The sequence below is a fragment of the Lonchura striata genome, chromosome 14, assembly GCF_046129695.1.
Source record: "Lonchura striata isolate bLonStr1 chromosome 14, bLonStr1.mat, whole genome shotgun sequence".
NCBI lineage: Eukaryota > Metazoa > Chordata > Aves > Passeriformes > Estrildidae > Lonchura > Lonchura striata.
In genome coordinates this window covers 17,000,481-17,013,084 of record NC_134616.1, presented here as the reverse complement: position 1 = coordinate 17,013,084, position 12,604 = coordinate 17,000,481, and the positions used below count along the sequence as shown (strand labels likewise).

At 38.0% G+C, this 12,604-nt stretch overlaps 1 protein-coding gene across 1 annotated transcript in view; it reads left to right on the top strand.

The window, feature by feature from the left end:
* ABCB7 (ATP binding cassette subfamily B member 7) overlaps positions 1 to 12,604 on the top strand; it is a 35,445-nt gene that overhangs the window by 6,050 nt on the left and 16,791 nt on the right. The window contains exons 3-4 of the mRNA XM_077786585.1: positions 1,413 to 1,499; positions 6,215 to 6,334. Of these exons, the coding sequence (XP_077642711.1) occupies positions 1,413 to 1,499; positions 6,215 to 6,334 (207 nt within the window). The remainder of the gene's footprint in view (positions 1 to 1,412; positions 1,500 to 6,214; positions 6,335 to 12,604) is intronic.

The window sequence follows — 12,604 nt, the reverse complement described above, 5'->3', positions numbered from 1 at the left end:
AGTTTAGACTGCTGTTACTTTTATTTTTTTAGTTTCACTATTTATAGTTCTGAAGTTAAATGGCAACTTATATTTCTGCCCCTAGAAATGTTTTTGAATCTTTGAAAACCAATGGTAACACAGTAACTTCAAAAAAGAGTTCTTAAAAGTGTGAGTTTTGCATGGTGATATTTAGATGGATTTATTAAATACTGTGAGTTTTCTTTCACTGTGTAGGGTTTTATTAGTTCAAAATTCTGCTTAAGTGTTGAATAAGCTAAGAATATTCTCATAACTGAGTGTCATAACTAAGTCAGGCTCTTATTCCTATCAGGTCTGCTTGCCTTAAAACCAGTGCAAACACAGGAAAGATGCAATTATTCCTGTTCATGGAAGAAATTACACATTTCTGAGTAACACACTTCTTTGAGGGAAACTGGGAAATGTATTTGTCTTGCTTTTCTTTTTTGTTTTTAATTATAAAATAATAACTACTCATAACTGACTTAAGTAGTTAAAATCTTGTGAGGGTCATTGTACCTTCAAAGCATGAAATCTACTTAGATTGGGGTTTTTGGATGCTTTTCTTTAAAATGTAAAAAGCGACATTTTGATTTGAGAAACCCTCGGGTCTGCTATCAACAAACATATATAAAATAAGATTGCTAATGAGCTTTTACATAACTTGAACCTGGAAATTGTCAACATGTAGCAAATCTTTTAATCAAAAAGCAGATTCTTTTTTGAAAAGTTTAACAGCTCCATTATTTGTGGCAGGCACTTTGAACTTGGAAAAATACATGGTGGTAGCGAGTTGTTATTTTTTAGTACATCTACATGCATAAATAAATTCAGAAATTTTCTCCAGGGAATCTTTGCTACATACTAAGAGAAGTGAGCATTTGTTTTTAACAAGCAGGTTCTTTTCCAAGCTGGCCCTGGAATGGATTGCAGCAGGGCCTCTGGAATTGGATAACATGTGCCCATTCCCATGCTGGTAGGAAAGACAAGTATGAAGCAGATTTATCTATTTTTTTTTCCCTCAAGTAAAGTTACTCTTACATACATGGAGAGAGTATTATTGCTTAAATGTGTTCCACTTTACATATTAATGTGCCCAAGTGTGGTTATCCTCCAAAACCTCAAGGTTTTTCTGTGTTCTTCAGCTCATTTTCAGTATTTAAGGATCTGTTATCTTTCCCTCCTGGCTGCTTGGAACACGGTCTTTGCTGCTAGGATTGTTATATCCCTTTTTTGTTACTGTTTTCTTAAGCAGGGCAAGGTTTTTAGAGGGAGGTGAGATCTTTTATTAAAACAAGTTTAAACTGTTTGATGATGAGAGAGATAAACCAAACCAGTAGTTTTTCTTTTTGCTGGCTTTTATGTGCCTGGTTCCTGAGGTTCTTGCAAATTGACTTTTCATTTTCACACAGATCCTGCCCAGGTGGCAACTGATGGAGAAGAGGATGTGTTGGCATGGCCATGCTGGTGGAGGGCTTCACACAGATCCAAAGGAAGGGGTAAAACTTGCTCAATTATTATTTCTTTTTAAATAAAAAAATGTTATCAGCTTCCCCAGAAAAACTAAACCTAAAAACTGAAGACCTCAAGCAACAATATGTCCAAAATTCTCTTGGTAGATATATAAATATTGTAATAGATACTGTTAAATTGTTAATGTAGACTTGCTGGCTCTTAAATCACCAAATGTTTGTGATAATAGTGTTGAAGGAGTTTATTTGTTTTATTAAAAATACCATTTTACTGTTACACACTCCCTTGAAATTGCCTTGGATTAGAGTCTTTTGATGGAAAATATGTTTTCTTGTCATGCATTAGTCTGTTGATCTTGTTTGTGACTGATATTTCCCTGTGACTTGGCAGACAGAATAGTAGAAATCAGCTTGTGGATTATTGCATCAGTTGGTAAAATTACACTTGAAATGGGAGGGGAGAGAAGCAATTAAACTGTGTGTATTTTTACTTGGAATTAATGGCAATACATCTGGTATATTTTGACTGTATTTCTATTCAGGAAGCACATTAAAGTAATGATGATGGTCTATGAGGAGAAGCAGGATCTTTTATTAGACCAAATGATTACAATCAGAAAATGAGGCAAACTTTTGGTTAAAACAGGACAGTATCAACTGTGTGATTAAAATTGCCAAATCAAAGTTCTTGAGTGTACAGAACTTCCATCTTCTCATTTCCTGGGCACACTTATTTCTGATGCTTTGTGTATTTGCAGAATCATTCTGTATGAATGTTTATAACTTGTTCAAACTTGGCTGGAATATTCCCTAAAATTAATGAAGGCTACATTGATGACAAACAATTTTCAGTTTCAGAATCCAGGTCTTTCAGGGCTGCTTTGCTGGTTAAACTATTCTGAGGATGCCTCTCCTACAGCCTCAGTTGCAAAGAAATTGAAGAGTTCAATTTAGGATTTTCTTTCAACTTTTCATCTGAGAGTTGTCCCTTCAGTGAATCCAGACCTGTTTGTGCTACAGGCAGAAGTCAGAAGAGGTGTATGTTTTCTAGTAAGAGGGAATTTCATAACTGAGGTGTAGCCAGCTTGTTTCAGTAAACACCTGTGATCTTTTCTGCATGGAGCACAGGGGGAAACAAAATAATTGGCCATCTCCAGTCAGTGATACCCATGGCTGTGCATGTAACATTAACTTCAAACTCATTTTAAGACCCTCCTGGCAACAGGTGTAAGTTCTTTTCAGAGATTTCCTGGGCAAAACAGATTTCAAACCTTCCTTCTCTGTTTCACATGTTTAAACTCCCAGGTTTTCTCTGATCAGAAAGGAAATTGAAGGTTCTTTTTACCACAGCACAAGTAACCTTAAGGGATGTTGGATGTTCTTTAACACTAAAACTCACTAGCAATATATTATCCAAAAATTTTGATGCCAGATGATATTTTTTTTAATTTGCTGTCAGTGTAAAATTCCATTGGCATTCTCCCTTCAGCCACTACTTGAAGCTATTCCTGTATAAATCAATCCCTTAACTTCTTTATTCCAATAAATGCAGCTGAAACATGGTTAATACAGGACATGGTCAGTTAAGGCTGTTGTCTGACTAAACAAATACCAGCTGTCCAGGAGAAAGCAGCAAGAACCAGCTGTGGAAGAGGTGAAATGTGTGGAGAGTGGAAAAAAAATAGGGTAAGGTTTGCCTGGAATTTCTCAGCAAAACTGAAGGGAAGGAAATACTCTGCTGCTCCAAGTGCAGTTCCTGTATCTCATGTATGCATGCACTTGTATTCAGTGTGTAAAAATACTGGCACCCTATTTACTACATTTTCCCCATAGGATTGTACTTCCAGGAGAACTACAGGTGAGGTACCTGTCAGCTCTAGTACACCTTTCCCTAGTCCATATTTTTCTGACAAACCAGGCTGTTTATTCTGACTTTGGGAGTGACATTTTAAATTGCCCCTTTTACAGCAGCTTCTGCAGGTACAGAACTGAACCCTAAGGATGAGCACAAAGTGAAGAGCACATTACCTTCATCTCACATATAACTACTAAAGAAACACTTTTTGAAATTCCAAACTAGCTTTTTACTTACAGCAGTGGCTGCTGTGCTGAGTACTGAGATCAGAACTGATCCTTACCAGCTTTGTGGGATATTTTGGTGCTGGTTGGAAGAATTGCCTCGTGCAGAGGGAGAAACTTGTGCTGGTACAATAAAAGGGATGATAGAGCTCCCTGAGGGAGCACATGGGGAGCCAGAATTGTGTCTTTCTCTCTTCATCAGCAGTGACAGCTTAAATTCATGTCAAATTACCACTTTCTTGTATCCCAGTTCTGACAGCTCATCATCCTGGCACAGGCTTTATCCACCAAGTGACAGGGTCAGCCCAGTGAATGCCTTGCAGTACTCAATAACCATGGAGATGGTGAAGAGGAATTATGGCTTTCTTTTTTTTCCCCTTCTTTAAGTACTTTAAAAGGTCCCAGAACCTGGATGGGATGGGTAGAAGGGAAAAGAAGTTGGTCAATGGTCATTCTTTTGCAGATAATCTTCAGTATTACATAGTGTTTTAAAACCATGCTGTATTCAAAAAGAGGAAAAGGCTTTCCTTCTTTGCTCCCTGCTGTATTAGTTTTATAATATTTTTCCTTCCATTCCTTGCATTTCTGTATAAATAGACCTGTAAAGAAAATGTAAAACATTACTACCATTTAAAAGGAAGTAAAATAAATTCATCTCTTAACCTTTTTATGTACCTCAGAGAATCAAAAAAGGGCCTGAGTCCATTGAACAGATTGCTCATTTTAATTCTTAATGTTGCTACTTGCATATTTAAACAAATTTTTAACTCATGTTTCTGTACAACAGTAACATTTATTTCATGGTAAACTTTGATGTAATATGTGTGCATTTTGCATCCTTTGATATTCCTTCTTGTTCCTTTGCAAGGCCTGTGGCAAGTGAGTGGCTGCCTCCTGACTTTTTTCTAAATGGATTTACTTCTGTCACCGTTCAGAGCCATGAAAAAAGGAAATAGATTCCTTGTTTGCAGCCAATATATTTTGTTCCTTTTAATAGATTTTCTGTGCAAAGTCTGCCTAGCCAATAGCAACATATAATTAGAACTGCTCTGATTGTACTTTTGTATCTTCTGTGTTAATGTGGTACCAATTTTTTTAACTTCCTTTTAACCTGTAAGTGGTGATCAAAGATATTTTCCACGTGTTTGAACCACATTTTATGCATATCCTTGGCTCAAATGGAAAGATTCATGTATATGCTGCAGCAGTTATCTCCATCTTTCAAGTGGGTAGGACACAACAGAAGCATTTTTGCATCCTCTCTCCACTGACAAATCTCCATATACCTGTTTTTTAAAAGTAGTTTGAAATGTGCTTATCCTGCGTAATGTTCCAATGGATTTGCAGTGACATTTGGTGACAAAATGCCTTGGTTTTGCTTGAAGCTGTGACTAGAAAAACTGAGATGAATTTCCTGGTGCTTTTAAAAGCTTACCTTTATAGGATTGGCTTCCCTGGTTGCCTCAGCAATTTTACCTTTTAACAGACCTCTCCTTTCTTGCTTATTCACCCCAGACCTTAACAGAGAATTTCTTTCCTAATTTGGTTTATCCTCAAACAGTAAGATTTATTATAACGCTCCCCCTTCCTACTGACTTCTGTCACAAGAGTCATCTTTGAAAGGTGTGCACTAACTTTTTGTTTCCCTCCCTCCTCCCCACTACAAAATATTGCCTGAAATGGGGAGATTAGCTGCCCTTGTTGCCCTCCTTTCTGTCTTAGCCCTCATTCTTTCAAGCTAACCCCAGTGTAGCCAACATAGAAGGAGTTGCTAATAGTTGTGCTCTGTGTTGCTGCACATCCTCTTGTCCTCAATTAGGAAATGTGGTTTAGGCTGCAGTTAATTCAGCTTGGGAATTCAGTGGGATTATCAAAAGTGTCAGTGGTAAACATCTGTCCATCTGGAAAATAGCCTCCCTTGCTGTAAAAAAATACAGCAACCACACCCAACAGTAGAAGAATAATCCCAAAACAAAACTTAAAATAAACCCAAATAGGAAAAGGAATGTTTTTCAAGCTGTCTTGTTAAATGGATCGTGCTCTTACTTAGAGCAAAATTTGAGATTTGGAGGAGAATCTATTTAAAGAATTCAGTTAAAATTGATAGCATCAGTTATCAATAAACATAGCCAGGACATGGCCATGTACATCTTCTGCTTTGTAAAGCCTGATTATCCAGTGTTAGGGAATGTTCTCCAAATGATGTTTATTGTGGACATTTCAGGCTTCCTTCTTGCCTTAGTTATTTTGTTAATGTGTTAAATTTTTTTGCATTTCTCTCCTGCTATCTTAAAACATCTTCCAAAAAAGAAGTAGCAAGCCCTTGAATTTTGTACAGCAATCTTGAGGAGATAAAAAAGAAGGGTCAGTTTGTTCTGTGAAGTATTTCAAGATGGGGAATTGTGGCTTTCTCTATGTTCCAGCTGCAGCCAGTCAGACTTGCACTCTGGAGAACATGGAACATTTTAATGGCATGTCATGGATATAAACTTCCACCTTGAAATGTTCACAGGCAGTCCTAGTCTCAGACATTGTCCAGTGTCTGTTTCCTATCAAATAAAACACAGAAGTGATCCAATTGTATAAAATTCATTCTTTTTTATAGTTCTTTTACTTCTCAAGTCTCTTTGTAAGGCGGTGCCTTTGTTTGTCCTGTCCCACAGCTGAAGGAGATCGATGCCAAGAAGATCATCAGGGCAATGCTGTCCTACGTGTGGCCCAAAGACAGGCCCGACCTGCAGGCCAGGGTCGCCATTTCCCTGGCCTTTCTGGCAAGTGCCAAGGTAAGAACAGACACTTGTTGTGCTCTCACAGTTGCTGTTCATCTGTATAAGGAATCGTTTTCTTTTCTAGTATTTATGGGCTTTTATGCTCTTAAGATGTCTGGGTTTTTCACAGGAGCATATACGAGAAATGATAGCTTGGATTTCGGAGCAGGGTATATCTGCAGGTAATGTTTAGGGAAGTGATGATGTGCATGTGGATGTTTAGGAAGGTGATGATAACTAGAATTTTTGTTTCCCTTGATCTCATTAGTTTAGCCCAGGATTTTCCATTGCTGGTTAATTATTTACCTCAGAAATTACAGAAAAAAGGAGTTAAAGGCTGTTCTTCTCTGCTTGTGTGGTGCTGTCAGACAAGCTTGCTTCAAGGCTCTCTGCCCATTCTCAGCCCTGAACTTGATCAATGTGGTGGTGCCTATTCACAGGTCTTGCTGTGCTGTGGAAGGAGGATTTGAGCTCCAGTCTGTTGATATTTCTCTGTGAGATAACAGAAGAATTAATTATTTTAGGGACTCCTTTGGTGTCCTAATATGAGAGAAGCTGTACAACCTTTTGTATTTAACAGCCCTGCTTTCATTCAAATGATTTTTCATGTAGTCTTTGATTATGAAATGGAAGATTGCTCTTACTTTTATTTCATTATGTGAAAGGATCTTCTATATTTTTACTTGCAACAGCATTAGTGTTTATTTGTTCTTTCAAAGAATTTGGCATGCAAAAGTGTTCTGCAGATTAAAAGGGGATATAATTCAAATTCTGTGCAAACCTTGTAGAAATAGTTCCTAAGAGCAAATGTTAGCTTCCTTTTGCTTTAAATAAAAAAAGTATTTGATTGCAAAATACTGGGAGGAAGTTTTGCGAATTCCATTGAGACATACAGCTCAGCTGGGTTGCTTATAAGTACAGCAATTTTAACCAAACATAAAGCTAATATTAGCACTAAGCACCATTGCCATGCTATGAAAAGAGAGAAGAGACAAATTTCAGCTCTGTAGGTGTTAAAAGGGGAGTGCTTGGGAGGAATTGCTGGTCTATAGTGCTTTCTCAAGAGGTTTTTATCTCTCAGGTACTCGTGGGTACTGTCTCCAGCAGATATTTGGGTTGTGCTGCAGTTTAGGATGTTGCTGATAATGCAAGTGATGACATGCAGAATATGGCTGGACTGTGCAAGTGAACTTTTCCCCTTTTTGTGTGCCTGGGCAAAACACGCAGCAATGCTTTCCACTGCATTTTAAAACTCTGGGGGAAACTCTTCTCAAAATGCAGATGCCTTCAGGTTTTGTGATGTGGATCTACCAGGTGGATATAAAAGTTAGTCTAACACACTTCCTTTCTCAAGACTCTTATTAGTAATGTTAATAGTAAACTGAAGGCAGTTTTTAAATGTTTGAAGTATTTTTTTCTCTTCTCCCCACTTGCCTATTCCCTAATTTGTAGTGTAATATGGATATGATGGAGAATGTGAATGAATCCAGCCTCTAATCCTGCATGTGGCAGCACTGTACCTTGCCTTTAAGAAGTCTTATTAATGTTTCAAGCAGCTTTCTGGGGTGTTAAGAAAACAAAATTGATGACCAGCATGCCTTGACTCTAGCAAATAGTATTTGGTGTAACAAAGAGCTATTCTATTTCTACTGAGAGAGAGAGAGAGACTTTCCCCCATCAGAATATCATTGAACTGCTGTTTTGGGAAATAATTGAGTGTTTGGACCTTTTAAGTATTCTCTTAAGTTTCCTACTTTATATTTGTACAAGGCAGCCTAGAAGCCCTGATGTCCAGAGCAGACTCTCAGAAGAAAAGCAGAAAATCTGTTGAGCTTTTCCCAGGTTTTAGGAGATGCTTGTTAAAGCAGAAGGGTTTTGTGAGAATGTTTGGGCAAACAAGGATTTCATTAGGAAAACACACAGCAAGCTCTCTATAGAAAGTAAATATCATAACTGGCAGGGGTGAAAAATTTTATAGACATCTTTTAGCTGTCCTTTGCTACTGTTCTTTGTTTTGTTCTGTTACTACAAAGCTGTGTTGGATAACTCCAAATTAAGGAGTTACCCCTCATCTTAGGAGCTGTGCTCACTCTTCCTTTGTGGGAAGAACTTTTCTTGAGTTGCTTCATACTTTACACATACTGTGTGTGTCAGTGTGACACAAGTGATGTGCAATAGTTTACTCCAGAGCTGTAGTGAGTCTGTCACATCTTTGGGCCCTGAACATCTGCTGCCCTTCCAGAGCACACAAAAGGTCACTTTGTCCTGGAGAAAATGCAGTACAAAGTAGTTTACCTGTATCTTTCCTGGACCATGTGTAATTGTGTGTGGTTTCGTCATTATCCCATTTGGGAGCCCTTTGTTCTGGTTGCTTGTGAGGTTAATTACAATGCACTCCAAAGACCACACAAGCTGTTTGTTAAAGTTTTTCTGCTATATAATTGTGTCAGCACAGGAACACCAGCATGTTTTTTTTCCTCCCTGCAGTCCTGGCCTGATTTCTTTGTTCACTATGGAACAAAGTGAATTCTGTGTCTGAAGGATTTACATCTTTATTGTGGATTTTGTCTAAAGGCCCCTCGTTCTGAGGGGGTTTGCATAGAGAACTGTATGGTCACGATGGCTGCTGCAAGTTACCTCCCCCCAAAAGAAACACTTCTATAAGCCTTTTGGCCAATTCCTTCTGAGTTTGACAAAAAATTTTTAGGTTTTATACCTCTGAATTTACAGCATTAGGTTTCAAGTTAAAATACAGCAGCTGTAATGTGGCTTTGGCTTTATTCTGTGAAAATTCCAAGGAATCACAGAGGACAGGTAGGTTATGAAATTCTCAGCTATGAGGGAAAGATGTAAGGAATGACACCCCCAGTTTAATTTGGTTACTTACCCACAAAACAGCTGGAGTTCACTTCTCCTTGTGCTGTTGCTTGAGAAATAATTTGTCTCTTTAAATCTTCCAGTTCAGTAAAATACACTTTCAAAACAAAAGTCAGTTTGTGTGCAGCTACTGAAGAGCCTGCAGTTACAATCTGTCTTGACTCCTTTTGTGGGGCCCAGTTGCCTGTCATTGAACAAATTATTGTGATTTTTGGTTCCTTTTTGTCTCCACATAACTGCCAGTGGTATTGTGAGCCTTCAAAGCGAGCTGTTAGTATGGCTTTTTATGACAGGATGGAGTCTGCTCTAGGGCTAGTGAGGTCTTTTCTTCCTTGCAAGACTTGTTGTATTATTATGACACACTTTAAATTTTTACCTTAAATATTTATAGCCTATCTAGATGTGTGTACATGATCTGAAGGATGCAAGAGGAAGGCAGGTGAGAGGAGTACACAGGGCATTATCTGTGTTTTCAGTCACATAGCTGAGCCTGCTCAGCTTCTGCATATCTGGATTTTCTTTCTCCATGTTCTCCCCCCTTTTTTGGCTTCTCTACTGGTGATTGTATAGCAAATGCTTCCTTACTTTTCTGATTTTTCCCTTTTTCTTCTGTGGCACAAGGAGAAAGTGCTGAGGCTTCTGAGGAGCTGGATTAAACACATGAATATGACAAAATCACTTGTCACCTCTGTCAGCCTGCAATGGGTTTTGGCCTCCTGGTCACAGACCAGGCATGTGTTATTCATGAGCTAAAGAATTCTTTCAGACTCTCTGCATTTCTACTGACTGCTAATTCCATCAGTTTCAGAACAGGAATGGTTGGCTAAGGAGGCAGGACACAAGGGTTGAATTGCAAATTCTGCCTGTACGCAAAGATAACGATATCCAGCTGATCAGTGAAGCATGTTCCTATGATCTTGGTGTTTGAGCTCTTTCTAAGGGCTCAGATGGAGTTAGATAATTGCAATAAACCTTTAGAAATTGTTCGCTTTTTGAGGAGTTTCAGGTGAAAAGTATTTAGATTGGTTTAGGTTTTTTCCCTACTGGAAAAAGATTAGTTCAGGTCATCATTAAATTTGAAGAAACCATGAAGCCAGGTGCTTTTTCCCTCATCTGGAGCACATTTTGGAGCTTCTTCAGCAGTCTTGCCTCAAGGGATGGCGATTTCTGTGTGTATCTCCACAAATGGAGCTGTTGGATGTATATGTTTGTATTGGTCCAGAGATAAATTCAGTCATCTTCATGCCAGCGTTTCTCACTGAATTATTGGCAAAGAACAGTTCACTGTGGACCAGTTTTATCTTGTTGGGGCTCAGCCTGTCATTAATTCATCATCTTTATTAAACAAAAAATGCTGGGAAGAGCAAAATGAAAGATAAGGCTGTTTGCCTTGAAAGTAGTGTAGTCCCATGGGGGAATAAAGATGATACTGCACTGTCAGCTTAAAACAGTGCAGTCATTAAAAAAATGTTTAAACTCATTTACTCATGATTCATTCTAGGGCAACCTGCTGTTAAATGTGGGCAATTGAGTTGGGATGATTTCATGGAATGCTGTACTTGCTTTCCAATAAATTCAAGCAAGGATAAGCTATTAATTCAAACCCAGAAATAGAAAATGTACAAATTCATATTGAAAGAGTCTTTTTAATGGGAATTGTTATCAAGCTTTCAGGCATTAGGCGGAGGAGGGAAGCCTGTACAGATATATTGTGTAAGACAATTGTTTTTCATGGTAGATTTTCATGGTCTACCAAGGTGTGCTTAAAGCTTTTTGTTCTGTGCCGGCAAATACAAAGAGAGAACTGTGAATTTATGCAGAAGGATGAAATTTTGTTTCCATTACTATGAACGTGATCTCATTGACTTAACAAATTGAGTAGGAAAGGCCTGTTTCTATTAATGGCCTCTCATCTCTTGCTATAAACTTTGTAAGATTAACTTTTTTCTTTTTAAATTATTGGAAACCAGACTGTCTTGATTGCTAATGAAATGCAATACTGTGCTGCCTTGTTCTTATTCAAGCTTTACCCTCCAGGAGTCAGAACAACTATAACCCAAGACCAGGCTTTAAATTTCATTTAAAACTCTATTGGGAAGAATTATATTGATGTAAAAGAAGACATTTCTGCAAAATTGTAGGCTGTTACCACTTAAATTAATTGTAAGTGGAAAAGAGCAGATTGAAGAATACATCTCTTTTCTTTAAATGGACTTTACATATATGTGTAGTTCTATTTCAAAACTACCTGTAGTGTAGCACAGTCTAGTGAGGAATAAAATCCCTGCAGAGAGATTTGTGAGAACCTGCAGCAAACGAAGACCATCTGCATTACAATATTCTTATTTTCTCCTGAGAGGTCTCTCCCAGGAAAACCTGCACTTTGTCATGTTGGTTGTCACTGGAACACACATGGCTGTAGATTCATCTTTATCAACAACAAAATGCCATCCCAAAATCGAGTTTCAGTATCTCTGAAGGCAAAGTGGAGTTGTTTGGTTATACTGGGGAAGGGAGAGGGATTTGGGATTTCCACAGTTCCCATCTGCTAGAAGGGGAGCTGTGGCTGAAGGACTCTCAGGCCGCACTGGACAAGTTCCAGAGGAATGTTGGAAGTAGATCCTGGTCTTTCAGCTGTTTTCTCTCTTCAGTCACTAACAAACCAGCACTAATCTCACCCAGGTGCCCTCATATCTCATGTGTCTCCTCTCAGGAGTTATCTAAATTATGCTGTGTTGAGAATTTTATGTGTTTTTTCTAATGTATTTCTTAGGGAATACATGGAGGAAGAGGAGAAAATGAATTCCTTCCTCATTTGCATTTAAATCTTTAGCCTAAAACACTGTCTAAAAAAACAGCACAGATTCAAAAAAATAATTTACATTTTTTTCTTTAAGTCCGTAGTTTACAAAAATATTTTCAAAACCCAATTACTCTGCTTGGTGAAGTTTGTACTTTCCACTATTTGCCATAACTTGTAAAACTGGGAATATTGGATCCTGGGACAGTTATTAGAGCTTCTGGAAGTCTGTCTTCCCCCTTGAATTTGGACTGAACTTAAGAATGACTTTATCATTCTTTTCTTTCAAAATCTAGTTTTATCCAGTTAATCTACAGTTTTTCCCCTGGGCTTTCAGCTCTGACAGATGTCCCTAAATACAATTGAGATCTAAGTGGGTATCCAAAACATTTGGTGGAGAGAGCTGAAATATCTGTATCAATCTGGTTTCTGTTTTTTGTTTCTTCTCATGTAAAACAATTTGTCATCTACTCACAAGTTTTTTTCCAAAATACTAAAAAAAAAAAATGCCCAACCTTAAGCAAAGTCAACTTGCTGTAAAGTATTTTAACATCTGCTGTGATTGTAAGACAGTAGTCATAACATGCTTGTTCAACTGCTAAAAATGT